The sequence below is a fragment of the Danaus plexippus genome, chromosome 26, assembly GCF_018135715.1.
Source record: "Danaus plexippus chromosome 26, MEX_DaPlex, whole genome shotgun sequence".
NCBI lineage: Eukaryota > Metazoa > Arthropoda > Insecta > Lepidoptera > Nymphalidae > Danaus > Danaus plexippus.
Window position 1 is genome coordinate 1,988,396 of NC_083554.1, and position 16,304 is coordinate 2,004,699.

The window sequence follows — 16,304 nt, forward strand, 5'->3', positions numbered from 1 at the left end:
TTATGAAGTATGCTCTCCATTATTTTCTTTGCAATTTTCTAGTATATTTTTATACTTTAAGTAGATTTTTTTAATAAAGTCTACCCAAAAATCTTTATTTTTTCATACTGGCAACATTGAAAACGCACAATGTGCGTCGCTACTACAACGCGCGTATCGTAATTCGTAGTACAGTAGTACGGACTCGGACACGGTTATAGTTGTCATTCGCATTCGGTCGTTTGAAGGAACAACATTGTGACGCGCGTAAATAAGATCGTTGCTGTGATATATAGATAGTGATTGAAATATAATCGAAGTGTTATGTGAATATGACAAGTGTTTTGAAAAAGTCAAGAGGCACTAAAGGTAAATCTGAATCGATGCAAGAGGACTTGCCGTCTAGATGGATCGCCAGAGGATTGAAGGAAGATGCCGGGAAACTCATAAAATACATCGATGATAATGTTATCGGAAAAGAAAATTCGTTCTGTGGACCCTTCGGAAGGAGAAAAGGTATGTTTTTTTATGAACATATTTATATATTGCTATTGTTTGTTCTTGAGTTGTTTCATATTAATAAACAGTTATATAGGTATTCAAAGTCTGTTTATCTTTACAAAATATAAACAATCACATAAAGATAATTGTGTAAAAACGTATACAGATGACAATCATAAGAAAAAATACGCAAGAGCAAACATTATAACACATATTATCCCCATATATTATATGAGTAATAGATAAAAAAGGTGGTTATTTAATATGTGATATAAATATTGTTGAAAAACAGCTGCAGTAACGATAAATGTTATTGTTCTAAGCGACTCTCCGTCGCGGAAGCACGTTTATGTATCGAGGTCTGGCGTTGATGTCATTACTCGTTTAGCAATTCTATAAATACGTTCAAAAATTAACATACCATCTAAAAAATATAAAAGAATATAGCGAATGTTTAGATTAAATATAATATCATTTTAAATTAACATAACAGGTTTTATATATTATTTTAACAGTATTCACGTATAAATATATTTATAGATACAACAAAAAAGGTTTGCCCCACATAATGAACAGTCCTAAAACATGCAATACAAACCAATTACATATTTAGCCCATGTGTGTAAGGGTTGACAAAAATGTTTTATATATAAAAAAAAAATATCATCTCATTGATAAAAATGAATTATATAAAACCTTTTGTGACCGAAGTTTATCTTAAATAATAGCAAGAATAAAATAAATTTTTGATGGAAAATGACATACGGATAAGATAACAGATCTCAAATAAATTTAAACAAAACCGGATAAGTTATGTATCATTTTCAATTGTTAAATATTATTTGAAGGTGTGTAAATTAATAATAAATTATTTTTTATCTGTGATACACATCCTTATAAATGACGGGATTTGAGTAATGTGTTTGTGACTGCCATTAAAAAAAATGGCGACAAACATCATGACGACCTTCGAGATATTTGATGATCGATTACTGTGAAGTGTAATAGATAGTGATGTAAATGTTAGTATTATTGTTATGGGAATAATTTTTTAGGGAATGTTTTGACAGTTAGAAGTTTAAAAGCTAAAGCGCTCTAATCAAGGGATTTAACAAATTTATTAATATCTTTTTTCCTATGTTCATAATTTCAATAAGTTATTAAAGTTTTTTAGAAAAAAGCAGAATAGATCAACTATTTATAATACGGTACAATCGTTCTTCTGACTCCCGTTGTTGGGTTTTTTCCTTGCCTCGAGAAAAAACTGGTGAAAGGCACAAGAACAGGTTCTATGGCTCGGGACGATCCTGGAGGGGTGAAACCATTATCACCCATAACAATCCGTAATAAATGTCAAAATTCTGTGACTTATGGTATAAAGTTATGAAGGGTTACTTTTTTTTTTTTGGTAATTTTCGTAGACACGCATGTCCAAATTTTTCGACTTCAATTTTTTTTTTCCTAGAAACCTCCTTTATGAATTCCGTGTTATTTTTGATGTTTCTGTCATTCCAGCCTGTTATTGGCGTTGCATGTTTGCTTGTTTGTACGTCGAGAGGATGTCGGTCTCATATTACGTTATAATTACTAAACATATTGTAAAAGGAAGTCGTGTTTGTACAGCAATGTTGATAGTAATTATAACAGAACTGTTTGTTGAAGCTATGTCGAATTAAGAAAAACACGTGTTTAAATTTAAATCTTTGAAATAAACTTATCTAATCGACTTTAACCAACTGCCATTCAATATTCTTGTTATTATAAAGAAGAGCTAGTTCTTATGAGCCAATATTATTCAAGGTCATGACTGCGTCTGTTTTGTTTTATCGTAATCTGTTCAGCCCATATAGGATTATGGTAACTATAATATGTAGTTGGGTTATTAAAGAATTTTTGATTTATTTTGCATTTCAATTATAAAAATGTATAAATTTACCAAATACCCACCAATAACAGAATTCGATTTTTTTAAACATTTGTGTTTATATCCAGTGTTGCCATACATTTAAACAGCTGTTTTTATTTTAATTTTATGCGGTATATTTTGTACTTTATTCCTGTGTATTGTATATCTGTTTTATATTTGTATTCAATGAATGTTAATATCGTTGTTACAAATATTCATTAAAATTTTATTTATATTAATATATTAATTGTTATTATTTATAATTGAAACTTTCGAAAAATATAAAGATTAATCAATTCAACGATCACCCAAACTGTGACAGCTAGTTATTTGTACAACAATACACGTCGGATATTCGCGCCATTTTCACGTCAGCCATTTTGATATATGGAATGTATTTAAAAACGTGCGCTGACACATACATATATTACAAGTATTTTAATATAAAAATTATTGTCACTTTGTCATATATATTATATCAGTTTTATTACTTTTTTTTATCCAACTAGGTATGTCCGGAAGATATACCTTGTTCAATACCTTTATTTATAAAGTGGTTTTTGTACTCATTTCATTCAAATGTATTGTAAAGCGTAATAAATATTGTCAAATATAAGTTCGTCCATTTATAAACCTTATATATTAAAATTTAATAGGCATTGAAAATAGTAATTAAAATAATTTAAACCAATGATTCATTGGGTACAGCCAACAATTTGTACTATACGTTAATTTAATAGACATTGTAAAATTATTCTAAACTAGTATTTACGTAATATATTATTCATTTCCTTCACTTCTTATCTTTTACACCTGTTCTCCGTCTTTTAAATTTCTGGGAATGAAACGTTACCCAAATAGAGTAAGAAAAGTATTTCACGTCTAAAGAATTAATAGATTCAAATTGAAATAAATAAAACCATGGAATGAATACCACATATTGTATGTGTAGAATCTATCGCGGGAGATAAATTTAATATAGAATTATATGAATACTGAAATACTCTCAAGACTTGGAGTCACCAAAGCTTAATTGTCCAAGTGACTGAGACAAAAAATCCCTTTGGTCGCAGGTTTGTATGTTCGTACAATTGAATTTATCAATATCTAACATTAATTTAAAAATCTTATAAAAAATGTTTATAACACTCATAGAATATAAAAATTATTTCAAATTTTAACTAACAGTAAGATAAATGCATAAATAATAGTATAGACACAACATATTGTGTATCGATGTTGTTAGAAGTATAACCAAAGGTCCGTCACACGTGTTCAGGACATTCTGCCTGACTGTCAACACAGTTAACGTTAGTGTCATGCACAAATAAAACTTGTATAAGACATAATAATTGGTATTCACTATATTTATTATTTATTTAATGCAATATTATTATTAACACCAGTATTTATTTATTCGTTTGACATATCTATAGGACCTCCTTTTTGGATAACAGGACATATAAGCGAAATATAATTTCAATTTTATATTCATGTACAAACAGGTTATATATATAAATATAGTTTTGTCAGAGGTTTCTCTGATCGTGAATATATTTAAAGTCACTATAAGACACGAGTTCCTGAACTATGACCTTGAACAATTTTTAAACTAGTCCCAATGTATTTCCGATGATATAAAAATAAAAAGTACAGTTCACTGATAAATGATTTTTGAATTTCAATTATACTACATAACATAAATAGTCGAGTTATTAAGTAAAGTAAAAAAAGTAAATTTATGAAATTCTATATTTAAAAATTGCGCTTATTCGATATTTTCGTTCGTAAACAGTAACATGATATATCGGTAAAAATTAACCTTGTTATAAGGTCAACAAACTAAGATTGTAGTCCTACTTAAAATATATTGAATTTTACGTATTCACAACGTAGTACAGGATTTATATTTTGGTATACCTATTACATAATAAAAGCAAGTATATTTTTTATTTATTCTTTATAGATACACGTGAAATATATATACACACGCACGCACATATATATATATCATTCAAAGTATTTATTGTATTGATAGAAAATATATTAAAAAAAATTAACGAATACGTAACTTTTTTATTTTGATTTGTTAGTCTTGCTAAGTTGTGCTAGAGGATGTTTGATAGTTGCACCAGGTAAAGAGGATTAAGGGAGCTATAGGTTAGTACTTGGTGTGGTGCGAGCGTGTTATGAAAAGACGTAGAAGGCAGAAAGAGAGAAGGGAAGAGAATGTAGATGGATACAAGTGTAGAAGAAGACGGAAGATGGTATCCTCTATTGAAGTACGTACAGACACGACCACGAGGATGTTGGAAACGAGCAGATATGATTTAAATACGTTTCAGAAAATATGCAGTTTATCTTGATAATAAATTCCAAAGAAATGTTTCTTTATAATAACAAATATGTGCAAAATATATATAACAAGTTTCGTACTATTAACTATTTTATATGTACGTTGTATGCTGATAGACAAAATATCCTGTAGCTCGTGATATTATAGAATATGAAACGAATTAGAATTTTTAAAAAAATTACAAATAGTTATGTCTGGTCTTATTTTACGTTGACCAACAATACAGGCGGGAACAATTCTCCACAAATTCCTCAACGTTTCCTGATTAAACAGGGGTTTTCATGGTCTTTTATGATAATTACTCCTTTTCTAACAGTAAATCTTACTGTTTTTGTTGTAGCTGGTGACCAGAATCGGTGTTTTTCCCAATACCCAGCGATCTCCATTCGTTTCCTCCATATCCACCTTATTCCTTGTTGTAAAAGATTTTGAAAAATCTGCTATTTCGAGGACTAGGATTTTTTTTTTCATGTTTTTGTCGTAGAGCAGATTTCGTAACAAATGATGAGTCGTTCCAAAAACATATCTTTTGAACTTATTAGGGGAGAATATAAAATCTTATGTCATTTATATTTTGATATTTTTGTGGAGTCAGATTCGTTAAAACGCGTCATTGTAGTGTGTTATGTAACTTTTTTATAAAGTCATAACATTCAAAACGCTGATTAATATTTTTTTTCTCGTGTTTTTTAATTAAATTATTGTTATCAGTGTTGTATGCGACATCTGCTCAATAACACAATGAACTGATAAGAGATATTTACTGGTTCATGTTATGTAATAAGTATATAATAAATAAAGAAAAAGCGTAATTAAGGTTTAAATATTTAAAAGCATTAAATTTCTTAATATAAATAATTTCAATATCTGTTAATAGATTACAATGATTTGTGGCTTACGATGTCATATTCTATGTACAATAGTGTGAATTAATAAAGGGTGTATCAGCATCATCAGCTTATTAGTGCCCTCAGCTGAGCAAAGGCCTCTTTTCACATGGAGAAGGTTAGAGCATCAATCACCACGCCTGCTCAAGAGGGATTGGCGATTTATAATTTGAAATTATACATCCAGGATGTTTTCCTTCACCGTCTGTCAGTGGTGAATAAATACTTTTAGAAAGTACATGCTTGGAAACAAAAAATCACATTGGTACTTGCCAGGTTTCGGACCCGCGTCCTTACGCATGAGAGGCGGGCCATAACCTCCAGGCAAACTCGACGTCATTTTTGAAACAAAGGATGTACAGAAAACTCAAAAATATAACATCATCAAAATAAACGCATGATAGTATTAACTATAGTAATGCTTCGTATACAGTGACGATTTAAACTTGGATTAAGCATACCTCCTCAGCTGAAAGACATACTAGCAGATTTTTTGAATGTATAATATTGTTATAACTCATGATAGTGTTATACTCAAGTTACACCTTACACTCATTCCTCACACTCACTCGCACTCACTCACACCGACTCATTCTCACCCACTCCCAGTTTATTAGCGTGATTATCGTGAACTTATATTACAGTTAAAATACTCTAATAAAATTATTCGCCCCGTTACAGTTAAAATAAACACTACATTTTAAATCAGACCAGGTAATAACTGGAATTAAGTCTAGACATAGCTGTAGTAATAGTAATTCAATGTAATGGAAAAATAACTCTGATAACATTATGAGATTAAATGTTTGTAAGTTTTGTAACCACGTACAGCGAATTTCAGTATCAAAGATATATGATCATATTCTGTTTTAAAATTCGTTAAAGTTATATACAAATGCATTCATAATTACATTTTGTAACGTTAATAGAAATGTTCAAACTGTTTTTAAACACTCCACTTTATTTGAAAGTAGGTTAACTGTGACGTCATTCACAAGTCACCGAGCGCGTTGGTTTATTACCAAAAAAATTCTTGTGATAGGTCATTGACACGTCTTTCTAAGTTTGAATTATCCCAGCGGTGTTTCTTTGAAGTGAGCGTGTTTTGAACACATTATATGAGATAGGAATGTTATTATAATTGACATAGATTTGAGTATTGGTATTATTTTTTTTTAATATAAATATACGTTTTTTTTTAATTCGGTCTATGTCTATAAAACCTTTTTACGTATTTTTTCCTTTTATTTTTTTTATTTAGTTCTGTTTTTTTTATGTGTAATGTGTTTATGTCAAAGCTTATATTACTAGTAAGCTAAATGTTCACAAAACAGGATATACTCTTACAAGGGCATCAACCTTACAATTGATTCATATTAGGAAATTCAGTCAGGGTTGTCACCACTATGAAGATTTATGGCATGGAGAGTCCTATAATCAAATTATATAAGACAATTGTAGATGGTTTGTTTTGTAATTTAAAATTTTATTTGCCTTCTATTTATTTATTTTTTTATTATAATTATAGAAAATAATATGTTGTATATTTTTAAAGGGCGAAAATTATTAGTTATGAAGAGTCTAGAATCTAGGATAAAGTTTTGCCTAAATTGAGCTTTCTTATCATACATTAGAAGTACCCATAAAATATTATTAAGTAGTTCAAGGATTACACCTAATAGACGAAATTTAAAAAAAATATATAATTTTAATTATAATAAAAATATCACAGTAATAATAAAAAGATGAAAGTTTGTTTGTGTGTATGTTTGTAGCTGTTTTACACAAATAATTTCTAAGCCTATTTCCAAAATCAAGACGATAAATTCGCTGTCAGAAACTAGTAATCAATAGTAATTAGTAATCATATTGAATTCACAAAAAGTAACAACAAATTTTATCTATCAATAAAGATTGATCTATAATGGGTTTAGTGATAAACAAGAAATTGTTATCACACAGACATATTATTTATAGGTGTATATTTTTTGTAAGAACGATATATTTTTTTTATTTAATATTTTAGAATATGGCAACCCTGTAACATATTTTTTTTTGCAACAGTGACATCCAACACCGCTGCCCGTTTTAATTAATGTAAAAATTTTTGTTTGGCAAAAAATTCGTATTATTTATAGATATTACGTACGAGACGGCTTGACGCCCAAAGTACAATGAACCCTCCAAACTATGATTGACAGCTTTAATTTTTTTTTCATCTATTAACATTGTTTGTTACAGTGTTACATCTGTTGTTCTTTTTTGCGGTCCTCATTAGTTGAGACAAAGCTATAGAGCTTCCCGCTACTTTGCTCGTGAAAACTGATAATTTATAAAATATATGTTTATTGATTTTTTATATATTGGCTGTAGATATATTTAACTTGTGTCTGTGTTTGTCACTTATTTGACACTTCCTTACTGCGCAGTCTTTCGCTTAACAACTATTCCACCTATTGGTAGGTGTCAATGAAGCCGTAGGTATTAAACAATTAAAATTCAATGTATTTAGTGGTTTCTTTTTTGGGTTAAAAAATAACTGATACTTTTTTTTTGTTCAATACAATAACCATTTTCTTATTTATTTGTAATACATTAAAAACTGTTTACAGAATTCCACGAATTGTATTAACCAATGCCCTATGGCATAAATATAATATGTATTTATATACATAACTAATAATTCATATTTAGAAATGAAATGTCATTTTAAATCCTAATGTTGATCTATAAAAAAACTGGTTATCTTTTCCGAAGACTAATTTATATTTAAATTCTGTCAAAAACAAAAGCTAATGTTATTAAAATTTGATTGCATTTTATAATAATTATGAATCAAATCAAAAATTCTGGTTTATTTGTAAATCTAGAGAATATTCAGTTCAATCTCAGAAATTTCTAGAAGGTTCTCGTTCTAGAACAAACCTTCAGAAAATTCAAATTTTAAATATATTGCTCATAAAATTTCTGAATAAAAAAAAAAAAAATGTTGTATGACTTACATGTATAAGTTCTTAAACTATTGAACAAAACCAAATACGAATATGTAAATATCTAAAGATAATTATATGGAATACGGTTTTTTTAAGTCATTTTATCTTAGTATACCTGAAATATATCAGATCAAATTATGATCAATGTGTCAAATATTACATTACAAAATGTATGACCGATCTAAAATATATATAAAGAACAATTGAATGAGGCCTAGCATAAATAAAAGACAGAAGTAGTAGTGAATGAAACTAAAGCTTAAATAAGAATGGAACAAAAATATTAATTGAGTTCGATTGTAGCCATAGATTAAAAATAAATTAATAATCTGTTATAGTGTTGCTAGTCTATGATAAATAGATTCGGTATTGTTTTAATGATATTATTAATGTTATAATATATGAATCTGTTTAAATTGATGTGTAATGAAATTATTTTAAGAAGAGCAAAAATTACATTTGCTTGATCCGAATAGAATTGTTTCTGAGTAAGAAACATTTATTACAACGGAGTTTAAAATAAAAAAATTGGTCTGCAATTGATTGAAATTAATTTGATATGATCTTTTGTGGGTTTCCAAAATCGGCTGGTTGTCAGCGAGTCGTTTATAAATTGTACAAATAAATGTATAAAGAAGATAAAATACAGTGTTATCACGGAATTGAATTGCGCTTGGCACGGTCACGTCGTTGCTACTGGCCTCAATATACTTTCAGGGTAACAAAAGCGGTTTGTAGAACAAACGTTCAGGAACTTTTATAATGTTTCATAAATTAACATTGTTCACATAAACTGCCTCCTCACATTGTACTCGTTAGAAACTATAGAACTAGAGTATATAATTTTATATTGGTTACACAATCGATAGTTTAAAAATATTCAGCCAACAAGTTTTCAATTCCTTTTACATTCAAAAAATATTACACTTTGGTGAACTCGCTTTTTAGAAGGACGCCATGAATCTATCTCAATAACATTAGTCTATTGTTCTAAAATTTATGTAACCTGTTTGGTTACCGCTTTTACAAAAATATAAAATTATAATATTAAAGACAATGGCATTGTGTCTCGTTCTTTGACAATATCGTTCTGATATTTTATATATGAATTGTTATCATATATAAAATAGATGCTTAAATTATTTGTTCTTCCCATATAAGGTCTAGAATGTTCAAGTCGCATTTCCTGATACGTCTAGTACTTGTAGCTCTAACAAAGCTATTGTCTGTTTTCCTTTATCGACTGTCACTATGTATTGCCAGCGGTCTATCGTCTGATGACGTGTGATAGGAAGTTCCTGATGCTAGTTAGACGGTAGAGGAATAATTTTATTGATACAATAATATATAATATTGATACAAAAAGTTTTATGGTTCTTCGTAAATATATACAGTGAGTGTGTGTGTCACTGGATTCCTTCTAAACAGCAGGAGCGATTTGAATGTTGCTATATGTATTGTTTAAAAAACTTCATATATTTCTATGTAAGCACAACTCTGATGATCACGCGGACGGAGTTTCTGGCAAAAACTAGTTAAATTACATAATACTTTATCAAGTCTAAGCTTGTGTAGTGAATCGATATGTACCCTTTTTTCGTTATTATATTCAACAGTCTTAATTATTTATGACATCCGACTGAAATTATTTTGTTTCATTAGTCCGATGACAGTGTCGTGTCCAAAATGTAACTAGTAAAAATAAGAATTTTAATTTAAACCTTTTTTTTAAATTCTAATTTGTATGTAAAAATTTCGGTTTATAGTAAACACATTGAAACTCATAGAAATACTTGGGTATAGACAAAGTTGAAGTACATATATATGTTTTTCTTAGAAATATCTCTATATAAAAAGCATTAAAGCTATTTTAAAATGTGCAAATAAATCCCGCAGATGGTCGAGCGTTGAATTATTGAATGGCTGTCGTTTGTACAGTTAAAAGATCTAGAATTTTAACTAGACGTTTGAAAGGTTCCGTAAGTTGAGATAAATTACGTGATAAATAACTCTGATTTCTTTGTTTTCGACTCATTGATATACGCCGATTATATTGTTAAGTATGTACAAATAAAAGAAATCTTTTTGGGCATAGTTTTGTATATATAATACGTATTTTTGTTGCTATCATTTCGTTTTAAGGGTATCTTGTGGTTTCTATTTATATATGTGATTGATTTTAATTAATGAGATCTAACACTTTCGCGATTATTCATTAAAGTAATGTAGTTTTTAAAGTAATAAAATTCGCGTAGTAAATTCGAAAAATATAACTTTTATTTTGATTTTAATTTTCTTTTCATATTTAATTTTAACTTTTCTTACGAATAATATTTCTTACCCAACATTAAACCGGCTTCTGGACAATCTTTTTAATTGAACAGTTATTCATTTTATACGTTACTTTATCTTGTGTTCGTACCCTTTGTATAATACTTACCATAAGTTTGAATCGTCGAATTAAATACAAACAATTTGAAGTTTTCTGTTATGTACCTACGTTGAGCTTATGTGCATTGATTAATGAACACTAGGAACTGTCTGTCTGGTAAGATTATATAAATATAATCAAATTGAAATGCAGTACCAATATAATATGTACATATTAAAGTCTTTTATTCGGCAAGACGAGAATGCTAAATATATATCCATGCAATGAGTTTAGTGATGCAAAACGAGTGGTTAGATATATGAGATTTTTGCATCCCATTAGCTAAAAAATGCTCGCCAGCATTGCTTAAATTTTATAACAATGCGTTCCAAATGACTCTCCCAGATCAGAGTAATTTAGAAAGATGGCGTAAAGGTACCGAAAAAAATTGCTACGTTTGCGGGGAGGCAGTTGGAACTTCTAAGGATTTGCTGGTGGGATGTAGGGTACTCCGGATAGCGGTCAATACCCTTGTCGACACGGTAGGGTTTAAAAAATCATATGTTAGTCTTTCTGTAGCTAGAGCGCAAAAAGAAATAACCACAATCGAGCACTATGGCTATAAACTCAAACGTCAAGCCTTACTTTAAAGTTTAAACCCTCACTTGGGTCGCTAGTCTTAGAAACTGTCGAAGCTCCTGCTCCTGCAACGGCGATGGACACGGAACCATGGCATGTTGAGAAGTTTTCGTCTCATTTTAGTAATAATTAATGTTTGTTTAAATCAACAATAATATCTGTTAAAAATGTTCAAACAAAATGTGCAGCTTCTAATAACTTGATTGATTGGTTGATTATATAATACTAGGAGATACATCTAAAACATTTTTTTCTTGCTTCGAAAAAAGCTCTCGGTACACATTGAGCGAAGTGATCTCAACGTTTCGGTACCCAAGGGTTACTTAGACATGGGTGACGTTTTGCTGTCCTAAGATTGAAATTGGAGGTCCGATCTATTGTTTTTTTTTTTTTTGATAAAAACCGCCCCCAATTAACTGGGCTATTGTACAAAATAATCATCGACTTGGAAAATTTGGTTTCCGAGATCATCTTCGTGGATTAATAACCTGAACCACGCGCGCCTCAAAGAGCAATCAAACCACCAGAGATGGGGCTCTAGAGCCGTTGCCAAGCCGGGTTGCGGGTGCAAGCGCAATGATGTACCGCGGCCTGGCTCAGAGCAGGAGAAGGTACGCGGGTTTTTAGTCAATAAGAGTCTGACACACCCTCTTGCCCCAGCCAGAACAAGAGGGGTCATATGATGGATTTCCCCTTTATAAAAAAAAATATTAATAACCTGAGTCGCCAGTATGTCGTTCCGGTCGCTTCAATCAATAAACTTTTATAACATAATCTGTAGTTCAAATAATATATTGTAAGTTAAGTTCTAAGTATAAATGATATTGATTGCGGAAAAACTTTATGCATGCCCGTTTAATTGCTTCCTATTTTGATACTCATTCTTTAGGAAAAATCTTTGGGTTTATTATTCCTAATTAATACGGAAAATATTTTCTATAGATATATATTTTTTATAATAACTAATTACTGTATTTATGCAATTTATCTGTATCATTCCGTGATGTAAAATATATGTAATTCTGAACATTTATATTAAAATTGATAGGCCTTGAACGTGTATGACGTAGGGAATATTTGGGGGTTAAGGACTTGATTTATAAGAGATAATACAACTATAATGTACTGAAAATGATCTCAAATCAGTTAATATCATGAGTGAGTGCATAGTATGAGTTTATTTCAAATGTAGTTCTATAATAGACCGCTTTATTTATAATTATGATCACATACATATAAAGTTTCAATTTTTTGGGATATTCGCCTTAAAAACTTGTGGAATTGTTTTAAATGAGTTGTCACTATCATTTTTATTCCTTAAATAACTCTGTGTCTAAATAATATTAATGTACTGAACCCTCTTCTCACATATATTTATAAATACCACTATTATAATATCGTGATAATGCTGATAATATGTTGAAGATACGAGTAATGCTCTGTTCCGGGAATCAAACCTTTTCCTTACAAACAGCCATCAACGGTGCCTCTGTTTCCAATGTCTCACGTCTTATTTACGACGGTAATAATTTTATACCTGATATTTCATTTATTTTCTATATTACACTGTTAGCTATTTTAATATTACAGTTAAAACGTAAGTTATAAGTTGTCAGTGATATTAATAATTGTGTGTGAAATGTAACACGAAGACTCGTACTAAGGTTGGCAATGGAAACTAACGTTTTGCTTGTATTTTCGTATAGAGCTTTCGTTTTAATATTAAATTAAATGATATGTGAACTATATACATTTTTCTCATATTTGAATTTCGAAGCGTTACAACCAGAGCCCACGATGATTTAAATTTTAAAAAATCATCGGTCTAAAGGTAGGGAAAAGCGGTTCATCGTTTATATTTACTACGCTGTTAGATAGTCTAATTTAATTTACTAACTATATAACGTAAATTCTGAATAATATAATGATTGGTACAACAATTTTTATCTTATATATATATTTAATTCGTTATAAGTAATGTTAAATGTAGTTTTTGTACCAAGAAGCTCATTTGCGGTCGTCTCGTGGTTTCTGTATTTTGTTACGCCGTCATAACTAAGTGGATAAATATATATTACGTATAATATATTATACTGCCTTATTTATTAACAATTATATTTTGTTTACTTCTCACAAAAAAACTGAAATGAAATCTATTCGGTTTATACAATTCTATAACGATTTTAATAGAACTTTTCAAAATGGATAATATATTATGTTTTATGAGTAACAAATTGAAGTATAGAAAACAGGAAGATTTTTAATGCATACTCTTGAACTGTATTCACGTTTATATGCTCGTATCGTATGCAGACGAAAAATACCTTTTTTATCGCTGGAATTCAAACAATGTGGAGGCAATTCGATATGCAATTTAAAGCTTAAGTCACATGCTTTGAAAGGATATCAATGAATACTCGCTTTGAATGCGGGAAAACCAGGTTTTGTACTTAGTGTTTCTGTTCCAGAAATACATAAAATTTAAGTATAGAAATTATATGACATATAATATATATTACAATGTATTTAAAAGATTAAAAAAAAATGTCCAACCTCGTGTGTTAAATACGTAATGTCTGCCATTAAACGATAATCACTTAATTGTATTTTATAAGTGAATAGAGATAAATTATTCAAGAAACTCGACAGTAATACATTAGTATATATCATATACATAGTTATATAAGGTGTTTTCCATTTAATGCTTGGGAAAAAGAACATTTTCTTGAATTATTTCTTTCTATATATACAAATTTCGTTTACGAAAATCATATAAAAATATTTATAAATTCGTCAAAACATATTATGTTATATGCTCTAACAATAATTGGAATTTTATTTGATTAATAATATAAATAAAAATAAAACCCATTAAAGGCTTTTAAAGAGTTAAAATAAAAATTTCTAAATATTTATTATTTTATTTCTGAAATCCTCTTCACTATCTATCGCTAACTATTTATTGTGTCTGTATGTATGTCAGTTACAATAACTACTAAACGGATTCTTACAAATATTCAACCAGGAACATGTCAGATAATTTGAGCTATATTTAATAATATCCAAGTTTCCGCGTCTACACATTTAAATAAAACTAACTTTCGTATACTAAACGTTTTTTTATTATCTTACAAGTGTTAAAAATGGGTAGCATCCAAAAAACATACTTATCAAGATATACTAATCATGGCCAAACGAAATTAAAATCCTAAAATAAATGAAGTACCCTAAATAAAATCACTCATGACCGCATAGGTGTTATCGATTTACGACTCTGTTTACCAATCTAAGGAATAACAAGATGTTTTAGTGCCGCGAGCTGAAGTGATAAAATATACTGGAGGAAAATTATGATAATTACACATACAATAGTGTGGTTTGGTACAAATGAAGTCAACATGTTATATCCGTTTAGTATTTTTTTTTTTTAATTTTTTAAACAATATCAGGCCACTGAATAATTGAATACTGAATCTTTAGTAAGGTAAAACATGAAATGAAGGTCGTATATATAGATTAAGGAATTTAATCTCGTTAATACGTTTTAATACATTATTGATTGATTTTTGAAGCGTTTAAACTATTGATTACGTACAGCATTTAAAAATTTCTGGTCGTCATTTTTTTGGTAGCAAAAAAATCTTTTTCTTATTTCAATTCTTCTTTGTTCTTCAAAATACAGTTGAGTTCGTTGACTCAACGTGTGACAATAATCTTTCATCTTTAGCAGCCGAAATTCAAATATATCTTCCACAAAAGGTTTGTTATGACCTTGGTACATTGCTTCGCCTTTGAAATGCATATAATATGTATAATGTAAAACAAAGTCTCCCTTGTTAATCCACATCTCATTGTTTTCTAATTACGACACGCTGACCCCTTTCCGTTTTGTCGTACAGAATGTCACTGTTGAATTTCGAAGAAGACTTATCAATCCGCTCTTTGTACAACGTTCATTAAAGCGATAAATTTTTTTTTCAAATTTTAATACACAGATTTTCCTACATTATAACTTGATATTCTGATGCTGTATGTAATCTTATTGTGAGATATGTGTGATGCCAATTATAAATCACAGTAAATAAAGTAATAACGGTAGCGGGGTACCGCAAGGCATTCCTCGTTCTATATCTTTTCCTCGTGTATGCGATAGTTAGAATCGTAGTAAGCCTCGGTATGTCGCCTCTGAAATGCATGAAATTTGAGACCGATGTTTATACTTAAATAGCTGATGTTCCGTAATATGAATTGTGAGTTGTTTATGCGCTATAGGTATGTCTTTTTTTTTTTTTTTTTGTTATAACATATTAGTTGACAGCAATAAATTTAATAGTATATCATTGTCGTAAGAATGACTGGCTGGCTGAGATAACGCACAATTCAAAGACATTGTTTTAAACAATGAGGCTACAGAGAATGTAACTTGTACTTCTGAAATGTTATAAAACCTCCTTTAATAAATTCTTGTTTATCATTATTATTAATGTTATAAATGGGATATATATGTATATATTTTTTCTTTTTTGTCAATATATATTTTTACGACTAAAACTTTTGATAATATTTCAAATATTTTGAATAAAATAATAGTCGTACTATCGTTAATGCGTACCCAAGCCGACATTTGCAATAATTAAAAAAATACACAAAGTCAAGTCAGATGTTTTTTTGG

The 16,304-nt window shown here is 29.3% G+C and overlaps 1 protein-coding gene across 1 annotated transcript in view; it reads left to right on the forward strand.

Moving 5' to 3' along the window:
• Positions 1–166: 166 nt before the first annotated feature.
• Positions 167–16,304, forward strand: part of LOC116774477 (uncharacterized) — a 51,063-nt gene continuing 34,925 nt past the window's right edge. Inside the window, exon 1 of the mRNA XM_061524798.1 lies at positions 167–495. Coding sequence (XP_061380782.1) covers positions 312–495 — 184 coding nt within the window. The 5' untranslated portion in view covers positions 167–311. The remainder of the gene's footprint in view (positions 496–16,304) is intronic.